Source organism: Citrus clementina, unplaced genomic scaffold, assembly GCF_000493195.1.
Source record: "Citrus clementina cultivar Clemenules unplaced genomic scaffold, Citrus_clementina_v1.0 scaffold_8, whole genome shotgun sequence".
NCBI classification, from domain to species: domain Eukaryota; kingdom Viridiplantae; phylum Streptophyta; class Magnoliopsida; order Sapindales; family Rutaceae; genus Citrus; species Citrus x clementina.
In genome coordinates this window covers 4,103,219-4,119,358 of record NW_006262022.1, presented here as the reverse complement: position 1 = coordinate 4,119,358, position 16,140 = coordinate 4,103,219, and the positions used below count along the sequence as shown (strand labels likewise).

At 32.4% G+C, this 16,140-nt stretch overlaps 3 protein-coding genes across 3 annotated transcripts; all 3 read right to left on the bottom strand.

Annotated features, from left to right (window-relative positions):
- Window positions 1-8,405: 8,405 nt before the first annotated feature.
- On the bottom strand, window positions 8,406-9,457 carry LOC18034035 (protein PATRONUS 1). Its single transcript, XM_024179684.1, has 4 exons — window positions 9,397-9,457; window positions 8,852-9,340; window positions 8,713-8,756; window positions 8,406-8,591 (listed from the first exon to the last, which is right to left on the bottom strand). Exons 1-4 carry the CDS (start codon window positions 9,455-9,457, stop codon window positions 8,406-8,408), a joined length of 780 nt encoding a protein of 259 aa, XP_024035452.1.
- Window positions 9,458-11,653: 2,196 nt separating this feature from the next.
- LOC18033714 (hemoglobin-2) lies at window positions 11,654-13,404 on the bottom strand. The gene is made up of 3 exons (XM_006423084.2): window positions 12,743-13,404; window positions 12,530-12,644; window positions 11,654-12,136 (listed from the first exon to the last, which is right to left on the bottom strand). The coding sequence occupies exons 1-3, from the start codon at window positions 12,856-12,858 to the stop codon at window positions 11,882-11,884; spliced, it is 486 nt and encodes a 161-aa protein (XP_006423147.1). The 5' UTR covers window positions 12,859-13,404; the 3' UTR covers window positions 11,654-11,881.
- A 298-nt stretch (window positions 13,405-13,702) lies between these two features.
- On the bottom strand, window positions 13,703-15,123 carry LOC18034124 (non-symbiotic hemoglobin 1). The gene is made up of 6 exons (XM_006423083.2): window positions 14,991-15,123; window positions 14,763-14,918; window positions 14,550-14,676; window positions 14,334-14,448; window positions 14,089-14,205; window positions 13,703-13,957 (listed from the first exon to the last, which is right to left on the bottom strand). Exons 1-6 carry the CDS (start codon window positions 15,004-15,006, stop codon window positions 13,820-13,822), a joined length of 669 nt encoding a protein of 222 aa, XP_006423146.1. The 5' UTR covers window positions 15,007-15,123; the 3' UTR covers window positions 13,703-13,819.
- Between the last annotated feature and the right edge of the window lie 1,017 nt (window positions 15,124-16,140).

Below are 16,140 nucleotides of genomic sequence, written 5' to 3'. Positions count from 1 at the left end.
CACATTTTTTGTTCTTTTTTTTGTGTATTAAATCATATAGTATTCGAAGACCACATTGAGTCTCGACTAATCTAGAGTCGAGGCGGGTAGAAACACTAGAGCGGCTTTTTGTTCATTTATTATTCCACCTTCTTTAAAGGATTTTATGACATTTCTAAGCAGTTTGGTGTCAAAATTAAAGTGAAGATGAAAAAGACTAGTCTTATGTAATTATCTAAAGAGCATTAACATTTTTCATTTTTTTGCCAACCTCAATGACTTGTGTCAAATTTTAATTTATAATTTTAATAAAATATCTCATCTTGAATGATTGTTTTGTCCTAATTTTTATAATTACTTTTATTATCACTTAATGAGAGAGATGAAATAAGTAAACATTTAGTATGGATATAAGTGATAAATATGATATCTAAAAAAAAAAAAATCAAACAGGCATTCTCCCAAAAATAAATATAAGATCTTGAAGCTGCAGCTAAACACTTAATGAAGTAGTGATTACAAATTGAATAGCGTGTGTGAACAAACGAAAATAAGCCACACAAACAGATCTTTTAGATTCCATATTCTTCAAATGTTCGAATTTCTGGTTGATCCTGTTGGTGTTGGGTAACTAACATGCCCCACTGATGACTCTGTAATCACCACCTAGAACAAATTTGTGATCCACATTGATCTCAATTAGATCTTAATGAATTAAAATATATATTATTATATAATTCTTGTGCATGCAAATATCATATATTTATATCTTTAGTTTACTTGGCCGGCCGCTGGCCACCCATATGCTGCTAGGTGTTGAAAATTCTTGTACAAAAATAACAAAAAACTGAAATAGAAAGTGCTAAAAAAAATATTATTCTGCTAGGGATTTAATTTAGAAATTACTGTTGGAAAGTCAATCTCATTCACTTCAAAAAGTTATCCTTAGACTGAGAACTTTTTTGCTTTTGCTTTTTTCTGCTTATATATATGTCACCATTCTCTCTAGTTTCTTCTACAACAAAGCCATAACCCACAATTCTAATCAAATTCTTTCAGTCTCTTTCTCTCAAAACTACAAATAGACAACACATTAGTACAAAAATAAAAGAATGGGCAATTGTGCAGCTCCTCAATACAAAAACAATGGTGCCAATTATCTAAATTGGCCAGCCACAGCAAAAATTATTCACTTAGATGGAAGGCTGCAAGAATTCAAGCAACCCACCAAAGCCAAAAGAATTCTTTTTGAGAATCCAAATTGCTTTATTTGTAGCTCAGAATCAATGTTCATCGGCTCCCAAGTGCCCCCTTTGCCGGAAGATGAAGAACTTCAAGTGGGTCAAATTTACTTTCTCATGCCGATATCAAAGTTGCAAGCAACATTAACGCTTCAGGAGTTATGTTCACTAGCTATAAAGGCAAGTTCAGCAATTTCTCATGCGACCGGCAAGAATGGTTTAAAGTATCCGGCGGCCACAAGTAACGGCTGCTGTGAAGTTCCGATAGAATTTCAGGCTCCGGCGAGGCAGAATGATCGGAGAATTGAGTATTGACTTTTAGGTTTGGCAAAACGGTTGAAATGGACCACAGAGAAACGTGTGCTGTCCATATATGTTGTTATTAATTATACTTTATAAAGTATCTTTTGAAATTGTAGGTAAAAAATAGCGAAAAAGGCCAACTTAAGCTTAATTAAATTCTAAGAGTTAGCTAGCCTTGTGTACCCACTATCTATACACAAAAGAGTTGTCAAAGCTTTGGAAATAAGGATGATAATAGATAGTGAGGCTTTTCTTTTTCTTTTTTTGTTCTTCATTTTTTTTTTTTTATATTTGCGCTTCATGATCACATATAAATGTTCAAAATGGGCAATATTTTTATTCTATGTATATTTATTAAATTTCAAAATCTAAATGATATGCATCTTTAGCATAATCCAAACTCCAGTGATTAATTATATAATTCACTCAATATGTAGCCTTATTATTACAGTATTATTAAATATTAACACAAATAATTATTTTTATTCTATGATGTTAAGGATTCAATTACATTAAATAACAGGATAAAATATGAATATAAAAGAACTAAGAAATTTCCTCCGTTAGAGCTTCTCGTGCTGATAGCAAGCTGTGAATCAGGATGAATATTAATTCTTAAAGAAACTAAAACAACTATAGATATTGCATACACACCAATCATATTTTGCCACCTGTACCAATAGTTGATCACTCACAGGTATGACCGTATGCTCATCTCAAAAAAGGAGGAAAAATGAAATGAGAAACGTCGCGTCAAATTAGTCTTATGTAAATAGATTTTTTTCCCCCCAAAAAAAGTATGCGAATAGTTTATTATCATTATTATTCCTCTTTTTTTTTTTTGACCTGGATGCTTCCCAGAAACAAAACATTAATTAAAAAAAAAAAACTTATTTGCGACGGACAAACGATATTATCTATTTTACTGTGTGTCCATTTATAATATTTGGACATGTATGCTTTTTTTTTTTCTCTTATAAACCACTCATCAATTATTAGACAATGGACAGTTCGTTAGAAATATATTATATAAGTTGTTGGAATTTTATTGATATTTTAAAATATTAATTTCCCACGAGAGAAGTGAGAGTAATTATTTTTATGTTATTTTAATTTTTTAATATTTATTTATTTTCTTTGAAAAATGTGAAAGATGTGTCACATGAATTTGAATAAATAGTGTACTAGAGTTACATCTAATTACATGCTGCATTACTCATAATTAATTCTCGATTTGCTTCAAATGAGCAGTTAATTAAAAAAATAGCAACTCTAATGTCTTACAACTGGATCCACATGTGACATTTGTGAAGTATTGGATTCAAAATGAGCAACGTTGCAAGTGAACAAACAGAAGCAGCCATGCAGACAACATAAATTATTAGGTTTCAATATCTTTCAATTCTGGTCGATCCTGTTAGCATTAATGACTCTCTGATGACCTCAATTAGCTACCCACATAGAAGAAATTTTTGATCCACTTGATGGGCAAGATATTTGTTAGGATTATGACCATTATTGATCAATAAATTAATCAAATTGTCATAATTTATATTAAACGGTATGTAGAGGAATATAATCAAGGAAGTAAAAAGATTTGCATTCGTGATACTTTTTAATTATGTTTGATTTTAGTGTGTAACGCGTATTGTTTTAATTAGTATCTTTTCGAAAATATTGTGGCTCTTGATATATAAAAAGAGGCCAGGCTTAAGCTTAATTAAATTTTAAGAGCTAGCTCGATATAAACACAAAAGAGTAGTCAAATTAAGCCTTGGAATTAGCTAGAGACAAAACGAAGAAATCATAATTAACCGAGTGGATATTATTATTTTTAGTTTTTACACTTCGTGTATTTTATTATATACAAAGATTCAACATAATATTGGCTATATTCTAATAATATTTATATATTAATATAAATTCCAGATTCCAAATGATATATTACATGTGTACCCTTATATTAAATTAGTATAAGAACATTATGCGATTCATCGATCATGTATGAGATTTTTCATCATGAAGATGTTAAATCTGTGACCTGATCAAAAGCCTAATTGATTGAGTTTGAATATAAATTTTGATGCTTATTAAAATCTCTTATCGGTTATGGGAACTTGGAATAAAGCATTTGCAATAATGGTCTCATTATTGTAATATGGGTCTCATTATTATTCGAAAACACTATCTTAGTTATCATATAATTATGAAGGTCAATTTCAAATTTTTAGTGAAGTAGATTTGAAATTAAATAATTGGGTTAGTTTAATTACAAGCCTAATTATTGTAGCCACTATTGTATGTACTCATATGATCCATGGGTTAGCTCATTTAATTGAATGCACCGCTACTGGATTAATAAGTAAGATAATTAGTTATTTAGGTCAAAAGTCTAAATATATTATTTAGTGGGAGACTCCATATGATATATTTGTGTGTAAGTGGCCTTGTGTTATTTTACAAAGGCAAGTTCACTAGTTATATAACGGCAAGTTCAGCAATTTCTCATGTGACAAATATAAATTGGTGTTAAGTATCCATTTCAAGCTCCGGCGAGGCAGAGTGGTCGGAGAATTGAGTAAAGATTTTTAACTTTGGCACGGGGGAAAAAAAAAAAGAACTGGACGCAAGAAAAATAATTGTGGTGTCCATAGCTGGAAGCTTTTGGATTATTATTTTTTAATTATGTTTGATTTTATTGTGTAACGCGTATTGTTTTAATTAGTATATTGTTGAGAAGTGAACTGCAAATCTAAAGTTGTAGTTGAATACGACATGTCAGTTTAGATGTTCTGAACTAGATGATATGTCGGTTTTGTGACACTGGTGAGGCGTATGACGAGCCTGGTGGATCAGCCGAATAAGTAAGTTGAGCACGTGATGTTGCACATGCTTTACTTATCCTACACGACTGAAGAAGGCTGCGTTTTGAGTGAAGCTTTTACACGTGTGATGAAACCAGTTTGAAAGGCTGTTAATGCTGTTAAGATCAGCGGGAAATTTCTGGGTTTTGTTAGCAACAAACCCAAGTCTGGTGAGCTGGTTTCTGGGGGTTGTTTCTAGGGCAATTCAGACGTGTATATAAGTTGTCCTTGCTTCATTATTGATTAATTCAAGAGTGTGATAGTTTTCGAGACATCTTGTATCTTGTAAACACTGAATCAGTAAAGGCTCTTTCTCTTCTTCACAGTGGATGTAGGTCACTTGGTGGCTGAACCACTTAACCCATTTTGCATCTGATTGTGTGTGATTGTTTCTTTGTTTTCTTTCTTTGATAAGTTGTTCTACGTAGCATTGGTTGATCTTATTTGATTATTTGATTAAGGCTAAGTCGAGTGGATCTTGGGGGATTGAGATTGGTTTATTTGCTAGTCTTTGTCCAACATATATACTACCATATATACTTATATATGGTATCTTTTTGAAAATATTGTGGCTCTTGATATATAAAAAGAGGGCACGCTTAGCTAGCTCGATGTAAACACAAAAGAGTAGTCAAATTAAGCTTTGGAATTAGCTAGAGACAAAATTAAGAAATCATAATTAACCGAGTGGATATTATTATTTTTAGTTCTTGCACTTCCTGTATTTTATTATATATAAAGATTCCGCATAATATTGGCAATATTCTAATAATATTTTTATATTAAATTAATTCCAAACTCCAAATGATATATTACATATGTACCTTTATATTAAATTAGTATAAGAACATTCTGTGATTCATCGATCATGTATGAGATTTTTCATCACGAAGATATTAAATCTGTAACCTGATAAAACAATCTAATTGATTGAGTTTGAATATATATTTTGACGCGAATTAAAGTCTCTTATCGGTTATGGGAACTTGGAATAAAATCTTTGCATTAATGGTCTCGTTATTATAATGAATTTAATTACTTAAGAACATAGGAATCTATGGTTGTCAATTCAATTTTCTTAACAGCCAGGTAAAATCTTAAAGTAATGATATAGCGATAAACTCTTATACAAATTTATTTTGTACAAACTGATGTGGGTAATTAGACATAAATAATTTTTAAGAAATTTTATTTAATTGATCATTTGAGTTTGCATTCTACAAAGATCGAAATTAAAAAAATTAATATAGACTATTTCAGTGTCTCTATTTTTTTTATAAAGAATAATAAAATAATTAATAATAGTTCCATTAGGGCATCGGCCTTGGATTCTTCTTCTCCAGAGTTGGAAGCTACAAGAATTCAAGCTGCCAATCAAAGCTGGCCACGCCCTCGCCTGGAATTAATCACTGGAATCACAAAGCTTCTTAGCTCATAATCCATGCGTAATATTGTATATAAAACTCTCACTTGCCCTTCATAGATAATTGTTAGAATACTAGTTTGGCCACACTAGATGGCATGAAATAAAAGTTGTTGACATACTTGGTCATACTAGATATTACGAATTCATGTAAGTTTACAAGTACAAAAAAGTTTATATAAGTTTCTTTTTCCTTTAGTTTTGTCTCGTTCGACCTACTCGTTAGGTAGCAGTTGATCTTCTTATAGAGTTTGGTCTGCCTCATTCTCTCTATCTCGTGTTCCAATTATTTTCGATCTGCACCTCTACTCTGGACACCTCGATGTCCACTTTGGTACTCTCTAAATCAAGGTATTTTCCCAACAACAAATCGAGTGCAAACTCTAGCCCAGGTAAAATATTTTCATCATGCTTAACTTGGCTTTCCTTCTTCAACTAATCAACCATCATTCCCTTATCTGCAATCATTTTGTCTTTTTCCTCGATCACTACATATCACGACGAGCAACCTCCTCATCCAACTCTTTTGCCTTCTGTTTCGAGCTCTCCTTCTCAGCCTCATCAGTTTTAGCCCTCTCTTTATATATATATATATATAGCAAGTGACTTTGCTCCTTGTTTAATTACCTGGTCATTGTGTTTCTTGAACCGACACCTTAGGTAATTGGCCTAACAACATATATGGATTTCACCTTTTCTTTTCTTGGTATTTTAAATAAAATGAAAAGACATTAGAACATTATAGGTCTGTTAGCGAAATATTAACTTTTCGTTAAGTTGCATATATTTAAATTATATTTTCATTTCTTAGATAAATTAAAATAAGTAAATTAATTTTTTTCTCTATGGATCAATCTCGGATTCACTGAGATATATTATAACTACATAATCTTTTATTTGGGAGAAAATTAAACACTTTTGAATCGTGTCAAGTTTTTTATTTACAAAAAGTAAAAGGAACGAAAAGTAAAAAATAAAAAATAAATAAAAAGTAATATTTTTTTTCTCCAACAACGGCGCCAAAAACTTGACACAACTCAAAAGTATTTAATTTACTCTCAAGTATAAGAGTGTCTTGTTATAATATAGATCGGTGAGTCTGAGATCAATCTACAAAAAAAAAAAATTTAATTTGTTTATTTTAATTTATCTAAGAAATGAAAATAGAATTTAAATATATGCAAGTTAATTTAAGTGAAACTATGAAATTAAATTAGTTAAGGTTATGGATCCACTTTTAGTAGTAAATAAAATTTAATAAATTCTTTGTATTTTTATTTTATGCCCAAAAGATTAATTGTATAAATTACAATTCTTTTTCCATTAATTTTATCATGGATTAAGTACTTAGTGTGCCAAAATTTAACTTGTCTACAATAAGTCAAAATACCATTTTACCAAACTTTATTCTAAGATGTTAAGAATTTATTGTGCCAAACTCTCAAGTTTGTCTACAATAAATCAAAATTTTAAAATATAAAATATAGATAAAATTAGATAGAAAATAATATAATTTATATAATTAAAAATAGAATTTGATTAAATAATTTTTTTTTACTAAGAGTTTCACTTTACCCTAACTATTATTATTTACCTAAACATAATTGAAATAAAGGTAATTATTAAAATTAAATTATAGATAATTAAAAAAAATGGTACTTGAAAGTTGAAAATAAAACTAATTTTATTTCTTGAACATATATTACAAAATATTAAAACATAATTAAGATAGAGAGAAGAGAAGAATTTGGGGAAAAAGAAGTGAAGATAGGTGTAGAGAGGTATGTTGTCACCCTCTCTATTTATACTAATTCATAATCAATCCACACCACACACATAAATAAAGTCAATTATATTATGACCATACATTTGTCCTACTAACAAAATATAAACCTAACTTAATGTCAATTTTTTAGTGTATTGCCATTAGGTGTCTACTAGCTGCGAACCTCATCGTGTCAAATTTCCTTTTTATTCTGGTTAATTTGTGAATGCTCGCTCTTAAATCTTAATTCAGTGTTTATGAATGTTTGTGAATGTTTTGCACCTTAATTTGTGTATATTATCGCAATAAACAAGCACATACTATATGTGGCAGTTCAATTGCCTTCGAATAGTTTTCTATGCCTAAAATGTGTTGATGAGATTTGATAAAACCAAATGGTACAGTAGTGATTTCTCATATTACATGTATATCGATTAATAATGACTGACTTATGATTTTTCTCCATTAATTTTAAGATTCAACTCGCATTCAGTCCGGATCGTTCATATGTTCTGGTTTTAATATCACAGCATGAGGGTACTTGCATAACCAATTGACATCACGATGGCCTTGTTTCACTCTTGAGAACCATATGCTTCAATTTTAGACTCTTGAATCTTGTAGTGTCTGGGATTTTCTTTCAACCAAGGAATCCAAATTAAGTACATAAACTACTGGGGGTTTACAAATTTATATATCGATCCATATACAGAGTAACAGTTACGAGAAATTGGAAACTGATTTTAGATATGGTAAGAGTTTTCTCTGATCCTAACACAAGTTGGCTGACATAACCAAGCATCGATACAAGTGAGTCGATACTTGGGCAATCATGGTGATTCCGTCAACATGAAGTCAGCATCGTGATCCTTCCACAGTATATTTGGTGATTTTAAAGATCTGCATGGTGGTGGGGAGTCGAGATCACTGAACCGATCATATTTCCAAGGAGATGGATCTTCAAGCTGCTCCTCTGGCAGCTCTTGCAATCCCAAGTATCTTGGAGGACTCACAGGCTGAAACAGAAGGAAACAAGCATTTATTTGAACAATCCCAAAGCTACGGAAATTTACCATAACAAAGAAGCAGCGAAAATGAAATGAAGACTTGTGAAGAGGGAAAAAGATTCAAACTGACCATCAGTTCACTCAACTGCAGAGGCTTTGCCTGCTTCAGAAAACCTAGAATAAAAGAACAAACGAAGAAAAACTCAGTGGCAAGGCCACACATATGGCACCACAAAAGGCTTTGAAATACTAATCAAACTTGTTTATACCATTATCTAGTCCCACTGTCCTCAAAATTTCATCAATGTCCACAGCTTTAGTCTGGGCTTTGATGCATTCTTGATGATCGTGTAGAAACCCTTCCCCTGCAATATCACTGACATCTTCCTCAGTCGCAATATTTAGTTTTGCATTTAGATTCTTCTTTGGTGCCTCATGCAGATGTGGCTTCTCCCAATTCGAAATATCAGAAAGTGCTTTTCTGCCACTGGTCTGCAGCTTCTCAAGTGCTTTGGAGAAACTTTTCTTTTCACTTCCATCAATTCTGATTTTCGATTTAGAAGCACCAATCACTCTGTCAGCAAAATTGTTGGAGTTCTGCTTTTTCAGTGACTGATTCAGAGTGAGATTCACAGAATTTGATAAATCGGCGAGAGGCTTTCTTCCACCAAGCCCTCCTTTCTTAGAAGCTTTAGAGACAGTGCTCTTGCCCCCAGCAGCCGCTCCTATAGTGATTATCAAAGTAAGACCACAAAAACCTTGAAAATCAAAGAAAAATCAATCAAACACTAAACAGCAAGCATCAGTGGAGTACCATTGGAGCGAATGTTCAAATTCTGATCATGGATGATCGGACCACCATGTTGTGAAGCCATCGACTATGTGTCTTCGGAAACTCAGATTAATACTCAGCAAGGATAGAAACTATTACCCAGTATAATAGCAGAATTTAAGAACTAATATAGCTCATTCAAATTCTTCACACAAAAGGAAATTGCACCCAGCAAAGCAAATCAGACGAGGTGACTTCACAAAATGCTAAGTAGTCAGGGAACTCACTGCAATCTTAACCACCCATGCAATCAATTCTCAGTTTTTCACTCTATTTGAGAAAGTAACAAAGGCAACCATATACAAAATCCAAGATGGAAGGACAATGTATTATGTACTTCATATATTATACACCTGAAGTATGAGATATATCTTACCATTTTAGCATAAGGCTTTTATACCCTAAACTATGAATGAATGGCTTAATAAGGGTACTCTATCAATGCAAATTGTTTCTCCAATCTTCCAAATACAAGAACACAATTTCTTATTTTACAGAAATTCATTTCAAACAACATTACATGGCTGCATCATCAAGACACTAAAAAGACATATAGATATATATTTTTTCCAATCAGCGGTATCTGGAATGAAAATTTCAAAACGACCGACAAATTTCTTTAGTTATTTGCAAAACCTAGTTGATTTTCTGAGAAAACCCAGAAAGAAAAAACGAAAGGGGACTCGAAATTAGAGGAAACTGTTAATATAAAAGGAATTTCTTGAACCCTAGATCAACAAAATCTCCAAAATTTACAGTTAATTTCTAAATTATCCCAAATTTTCCTCAAAAATTGAAAGCAAAAATAACTGAAAAGAAATTTTTAAAATGTAAGGTTGAAGAGGAAAAACACTCACAAGAAAGAAGGATATTGATAGAAAGATCTTGATTTTAAGATTCTTGATTTTCTCGGTGTTTTCAGTAAATTTTTCTTGCGTTTTTGATATGCAAAATCACTCTATTCAGTTTTTACAACAGCGTTTGCAGTTCTGTTCAGTGTTCACCATAAAGCAAATGGGGTTTCCAACTTCCAACGGTAACTTACTCTTTCTTTTACATTACTACCCCTCTGTTTCGCACAAATTCGCTATAACGCCATTTTCAAATTCAGCCGTCTGATCCCTTCCAATTTTCATCCTTATTAGTCTATGAGTGCTGCTATTTACCCCGAATTTACTCCCCGAATCTGCACCCCGAAAAATAAAACGCACCGTTTGGTTTCCCTCTCCACACGTGTTGCTTCATTTGCTTTCCACTTAGCTTTCACTTTTCACTTCCTTCATTTGCTTTCACTTTTCCTTTTCCAGTTAGCCCTGAAAAGTAAGGTAAACACGAACAGCAAAACACAAATAGCACCACGGACAGCACAATGGCTCTGATTTTCTTCAGACCTTCCCTTTTCCACTTAGCCCCGAAAAGCTAAACACGAACGAGACCACGGCTCCGATTTTCTTCAGGTAAATTCTTTCCTTGGTTCTTAACACTGTTGGTAACGTGCTGCGTGTGCTTCTGTCTTATGTGATTACTTACTTATCCTTAATTCATTAAGTTTACAAACAAATAAAAATATAAATTAATTATTATTAATTACTTATCCCTAATTCATTAAGTTTACAAACAAATAAAAATATAAATAGATATTATTAATTAACGATTCAACAAATTAATTATACAAATGCTCACGATTAAGTAAATTTAAATACAAATACTCATGGTTGAACTCACAAATTAAAATAAAATATCTCAAGATTCATAAATTAAAATGAAACAACTCAATAAATTAATGTAGGAACAATAAATACGTACGAGTTTTGTAATGTAGAGATTCAACATTTTCATAAATCAGTTCTGATTTTTCAGTTTCCAAATCAAATCCTAAACTTAGGGTTTTTCACTTTGTAAAGCAATGAACTCCTCTTTCTCTTTCAGACCTTCCGGAAACCAAAGGAAATAACAAAGAAGGAAATAGCAAAGGAAAAAGCAAAGCAAAACAAACCCGAAACCAAAGGAAATAACAAAGAAGGAAATAGCAAAGGAAAAAGCAAAGCAAAGCAAAGCAAATAAGTGGACCACAGCAGAAGCACAACAAATGAAATGAAATAAGTGGACCACGGCACGTTGACTGTCCTTCCCCAGCTTGTTCCTTTACATAAAGCAACTGAAAACACGTGATTCAAAAGCAAAGCAATACCAAACGGTGCGTTTCATTTTTCGGGGCGCAGATTGGGGGAGCAAATTCGGGGTAAATAACTTTTTCCTTGGACTATTAACCGTTCGATGAATTCGTACATCAATGCAAACATTAGGAACAAACTTTTGTTATTAAGATTCAAGAGTTGAACACAAGAGATTATACAAAAAGGCACAAGAAACACACGTGGGTACCAATGCAAAGATTAACAAATAAACAATGCTCTTTTTGAAATTCTTTAATATTACAGGGGAAGAGAAATTTGTTCAGGAAACTCTAAGAGGAGGGCTTCATCTCCGACTTAATGGCTGCAACCAATTGGTCGTAAGCTTCTGACCAGGCACTCTTCATTTCTGGCGACCACATCTCTGGTACTGCCTCTTTTATGGTTTCCAGTAGTGAAAATTTTGTGACCTCAAAATGCTCATTAACAACACCATATTTGAAGTGGACAGCTCCTAATTTTTTTAGAGTTGATTCTCTTACTGTCACTTTGCCTGCTTTCCTCAGTTGCACTGCTGATTCACACGTCTGTAACACAACCAACACAACAAAAAAAAGAAGAAGAAAAAATTGAGGCAAAGCATTGAAAAAGGTAAGTGTTGAATGTTGATGAGCTTATAGCTGCTAGATTATGTTATCAAGAGCGGAATTATGTTAGGGTCTATGTAACAGTAGTCCCCATGTTAAGAAAAAGAAGAGATAATATAAGAGTCCTAATTGAAATTTAGCTCAATTATTTAGATAAGGCTTTTAATTATAATTTCCCCGTAATGATCCTCTTCAGATAGAAATCCTGGCTTCGCCGTTGGATTGGATGTTATGAAAACAACAATATTAGCATTAAATGCTACAAGATTAATTTGGATTAGGTGATGGTAAACGGGCAGTAAGGATTAGTAGCATATAGGCTTAATTCATTACCATAACAAAAACAGACATGGCATGGGTCTTGAGCTTCTGGTTCTGCTCTAGAGGCACATTTGAGTCTCTCAAGAATGAGAACAGCTTTTGGGCTGATGGTGCAATCTCAAAGATCCTACATATATACAAGAAAAACCCAGAAACTTTCAGTTGTTAGTACAATGATTATAACAAGAAAGATTTTGGATAAAAAAAAAAAAAAGATTAGCTTACCTCAAGAAGAATTTAAGACCCAATTCTCCAGCATTCTTCTTCATTACATTCCATGACTTGACAACTAAAGCTTCTTGCTCTTCAGTAAAGGCTCTACCTTCGTTAATGTTGGCCATTGATTTCTATTTGGACACCTGAGGATTGAATGTGATACACAAAATGTTGTTGAATGTTGATCTGTGGCGATACTGCATACAATTTATACATTAAAAATGAACTCTTCATGGCATTGAACAGCCATTTTTGATGGTCTAATATTCAAAAACAGGGGGCTATAAGATCTGTTCTTTGACGAAGCGAACATGGTTTTGGCAACTTGAGGTTGGCATGATGTATGCATTGATAAGCATGACTGCTTGACCATTATTGCATCAGATTTTCATTGCACGTAACTTGACCTTTGACCAACAACATAATTTGACCTCTGACCATTATTTTATGTTTCATTCATCTAGAACTTTCTATCAATATAATTGTGCCACCATTAGTCATCGTTGCCGATGTTGATTTTATAAGAAATGAGAAGTGATTACTCCTGATTGGAAATTTCTATCCAAGTTTCAAAGTTCTAGAAAATTTGGGTAATTTTTTATTTGTACATTGTCTGTTGGACGTTAGCCTGCAGAACTGTTTGCTTGCGCGTTCAAAGTGGATCTTTGCAATAAATTAACTCAACAATACTTTTGCCCTTTTAATTTATGTGACCAATATTTTGAGGTTAGTTCCAAATTATTTGTGATAGCTAACTAATGAAAGAGTTTTGCCACATCTTTGAATGGGCCTTCGACATGCAATTTACAGAGTTGAATTAACAAGATCATACGTAAAAGTCAATAACTTTTTTTTTTTTTTACCAATCCAAAGAATAATGTGGAAAAACCAAGATTAGTACTGCAGCAAAAGAAGAGAGATAATTACTGATAAGAAAATTCATAAATGATCATTAGATTGCTCTGTTTGGAGAGAACTGGATCTTAGATTAGATCAACACAATATTCGATAATTGATGATTACATGACATTTTTACAATATTATTTTTTCCATGAAACAGCATCACTTTTACATTCAATTAGCAAATTATGAAGGAGGCTTCATTTCAGTTTTGATGGCGGCAGCAAGTTGATCATAAGCCTCCGCCCAAGAATTCTTCATCTCTGGTGACCACATTTCAGGTACTGCTTCCTTTATGGTCTCCAGCAATGCATACTTTGTCACCTATTAACGCATACAAAATATGTCACGCACTCTTAAATCGGCATACATACTCTCTTCTAAAATCACAGCCTATCAAGTAATGAAGTAAACCTACGAAAGAAGAACCATACGAGGCTTAATGATCGAATTACCTCAAAATGTTCATCAAGAACTCCGTATTTGAAATGGGTAGCTCCCAAGTCTTTTAGGTTGGACTCTCTCACTGTAACTTTGCCAGCCTTTCTAAGTTGCACTGCTGATTCACACGTCTGCAAATTATAAAAGAATCTATCAATATTCAGTAATCTTTTCTACAGAGAAACCCCATCACGTTTTGTTTTAGTATTCAATTTTCTAACTATTTGAGATGGACAATCAAGAAAAGATCAGAACTGACCATAACAAAGACAGTCGTGGCATGGGGCTTTAGTTTCGGATTCTGCTCCACAGGAATATCTGAATCTTTGAGAAAAGTGAACAGCTTCTTCGCTGATGGTGCAATCTCAAAGATCCTGAAAAATGTTTTTAGTCCCCTATTAGAAGGTTGATCCATTTCTTAAGAACATCACTTATGATTACTAAAATATAGTAGGAAGGAAGGTGTTGTGATGACCTCAAGAAGAACTTAAGAGCAAGTTCCCCAGAATTTTTTTTCATGGCATTCCAAGATTTGACCACTAGAGCCTCTTGCTCTTCTGTAAAAGCAGTCACGTTGAAGCTTCCGCTGTTCCTCCTCACACCTTTGTGAATTCATAATGATAATTAAGGGGAAAATAATGGCTGAAAAAAGATCAAAAGAATAAACATAGAAGAAAGAAAAACATACTTCTGATTGATTTTGGAGCTGTGCAAAAAAGACCCTTCAATGATCCATCCCTCATCTTCCATGAGAGATTCACGTATTGTTGATGCCTAACTCTTGACATTGAGGTTGCACAAATCTTACTCAAATCCCTTGTATCACACTTGTAGATGACAGAATCTGAAGTAAGAAAGTTCGTAATTAGCAAAAGATCAAACATAATTTAGAAGAAATAGAAACAATGAAACTTGCCATTTGAGAGTAGCATGGTTGTAGCTTTTGAAGCAACCACTATGAATGGCCACAAGATGCAGAGCAGAAAATTGAGAGAGACTATATAATAATGATCACAGGGTTCCTTTATATTGGAATACTTTTAAAGCACTACGAGCAGGGCCGGCTTTAGAGTGTTTGGGGCCTTAGGCGAAATTTTTTTATGAGGCCTCTATTTGTTTTGCAATTTCAATACTTAAAGAAATAAAAAAAAAGGCTCAAAATTTATTTCATTTGTAATTCTTGAATTTTAAAAATAAAACCTAAAAAAAAAGTTAAGAAGATATTTTTTTATTCCATTAAAACTATTACAAAATAAACAATCAAATAAATACGAATAATATTATTTTCAAATAGGATATTTCGAATGATAGAACATAAAAAGTTGAGATAATGAATTAATGATCAGATAATAGAAATGGACTTTGTATTTTTATAAATTGTTTTTTTTTTAATGAACCAATGAATATAATATTTTTCTTTCTAGAGAAGTGAGGAAGAAATTTTTTCATTTACTGATTTTTGAGATTACAAAATTTTTAATGGAAATTAAAAGAAATACTAAAAGTCAAATATTCTAACATTAAATAATTAATTTTTTTGAGGAAATTGAAAAGATAACTAATTTTATTTTTTTTTGGAAAGACTAATAATGAATGAATTAATGATTAAATATATTATTAGTTATATCTATTTAACATTAATGTTATTAAAAATAGATTTTTCATAAAAAATAATTCTTAACTATATGATACTTAATAATTAGAGAGATGTTAATAAGCTTTTTGATTTCCTAAAATACGTAATTTAAAAAAAATGAGAATTATTAAAAAAAATTCAAAAAATGAGACTTTCACAAAATATGAGGCCTTAGGCGACCGCCTTGTTCGCCTATACCTAAAGCCACCACTGACTACGAGATGTAGCTTCACCAGTCGACTTCACTTGGTGAAGTAACTTTAGCCACCACTGACTACGAGATGTAGCTTCACCAGTCGACTTCACTTGGTGAAGCAACTTTAGCCACATGGCTACATATGAAAACGAAGGGACATTAAATTAATTAACCTTTCAAGCTTTGACAGAGCCAACCACTGCTTATATTATAAATGAGTGTGTTTAACTGTGC

Excerpts from the sequence above, each read along its gene's own strand:
- LOC18034124 (XM_006423083.2), bottom strand. Across the intron at positions 14,677-14,762 it reads AGCTCCAAAATCAATCAGAA|GTGTGAGGAGGAACAGCGGA; the intron begins GTATGTTTTTCT and ends GAATTCACAAAG. Across the intron at positions 14,206-14,333 it reads CCACGACTGTCTTTGTTATG|ACGTGTGAATCAGCAGTGCA; the intron begins GTCAGTTCTGAT and ends TATAATTTGCAG.
- LOC18034035 (XM_024179684.1), bottom strand. The coding sequence starts at position 9,457 with ATGGCTTCACAACATGGTGGTCCGATCATCCATGATCAGAATTTGAAC. Across the intron at positions 8,757-8,851 it reads GACAGTGGGACTAGATAATG|GTTTTCTGAAGCAGGCAAAG; the intron begins GTATAAACAAGT and ends CTTTTATTCTAG. Across the intron at positions 8,592-8,712 it reads TGCAGTTGAGTGAACTGATG|CCTGTGAGTCCTCCAAGATA; the intron begins GTCAGTTTGAAT and ends CTTCTGTTTCAG.
- LOC18033714 (XM_006423084.2), bottom strand. The coding sequence starts at position 12,858 with ATGGCCAACATTAACGAAGGTAGAGCCTTTACTGAAGAGCAAGAAGCT. Across the intron at positions 12,645-12,742 it reads GGTCTTAAATTCTTCTTGAG|GATCTTTGAGATTGCACCAT; the intron begins GTAAGCTAATCT and ends GTATATATGTAG. Across the intron at positions 12,137-12,529 it reads CCATGTCTGTTTTTGTTATG|ACGTGTGAATCAGCAGTGCA; the intron begins GTAATGAATTAA and ends GTTGTGTTACAG.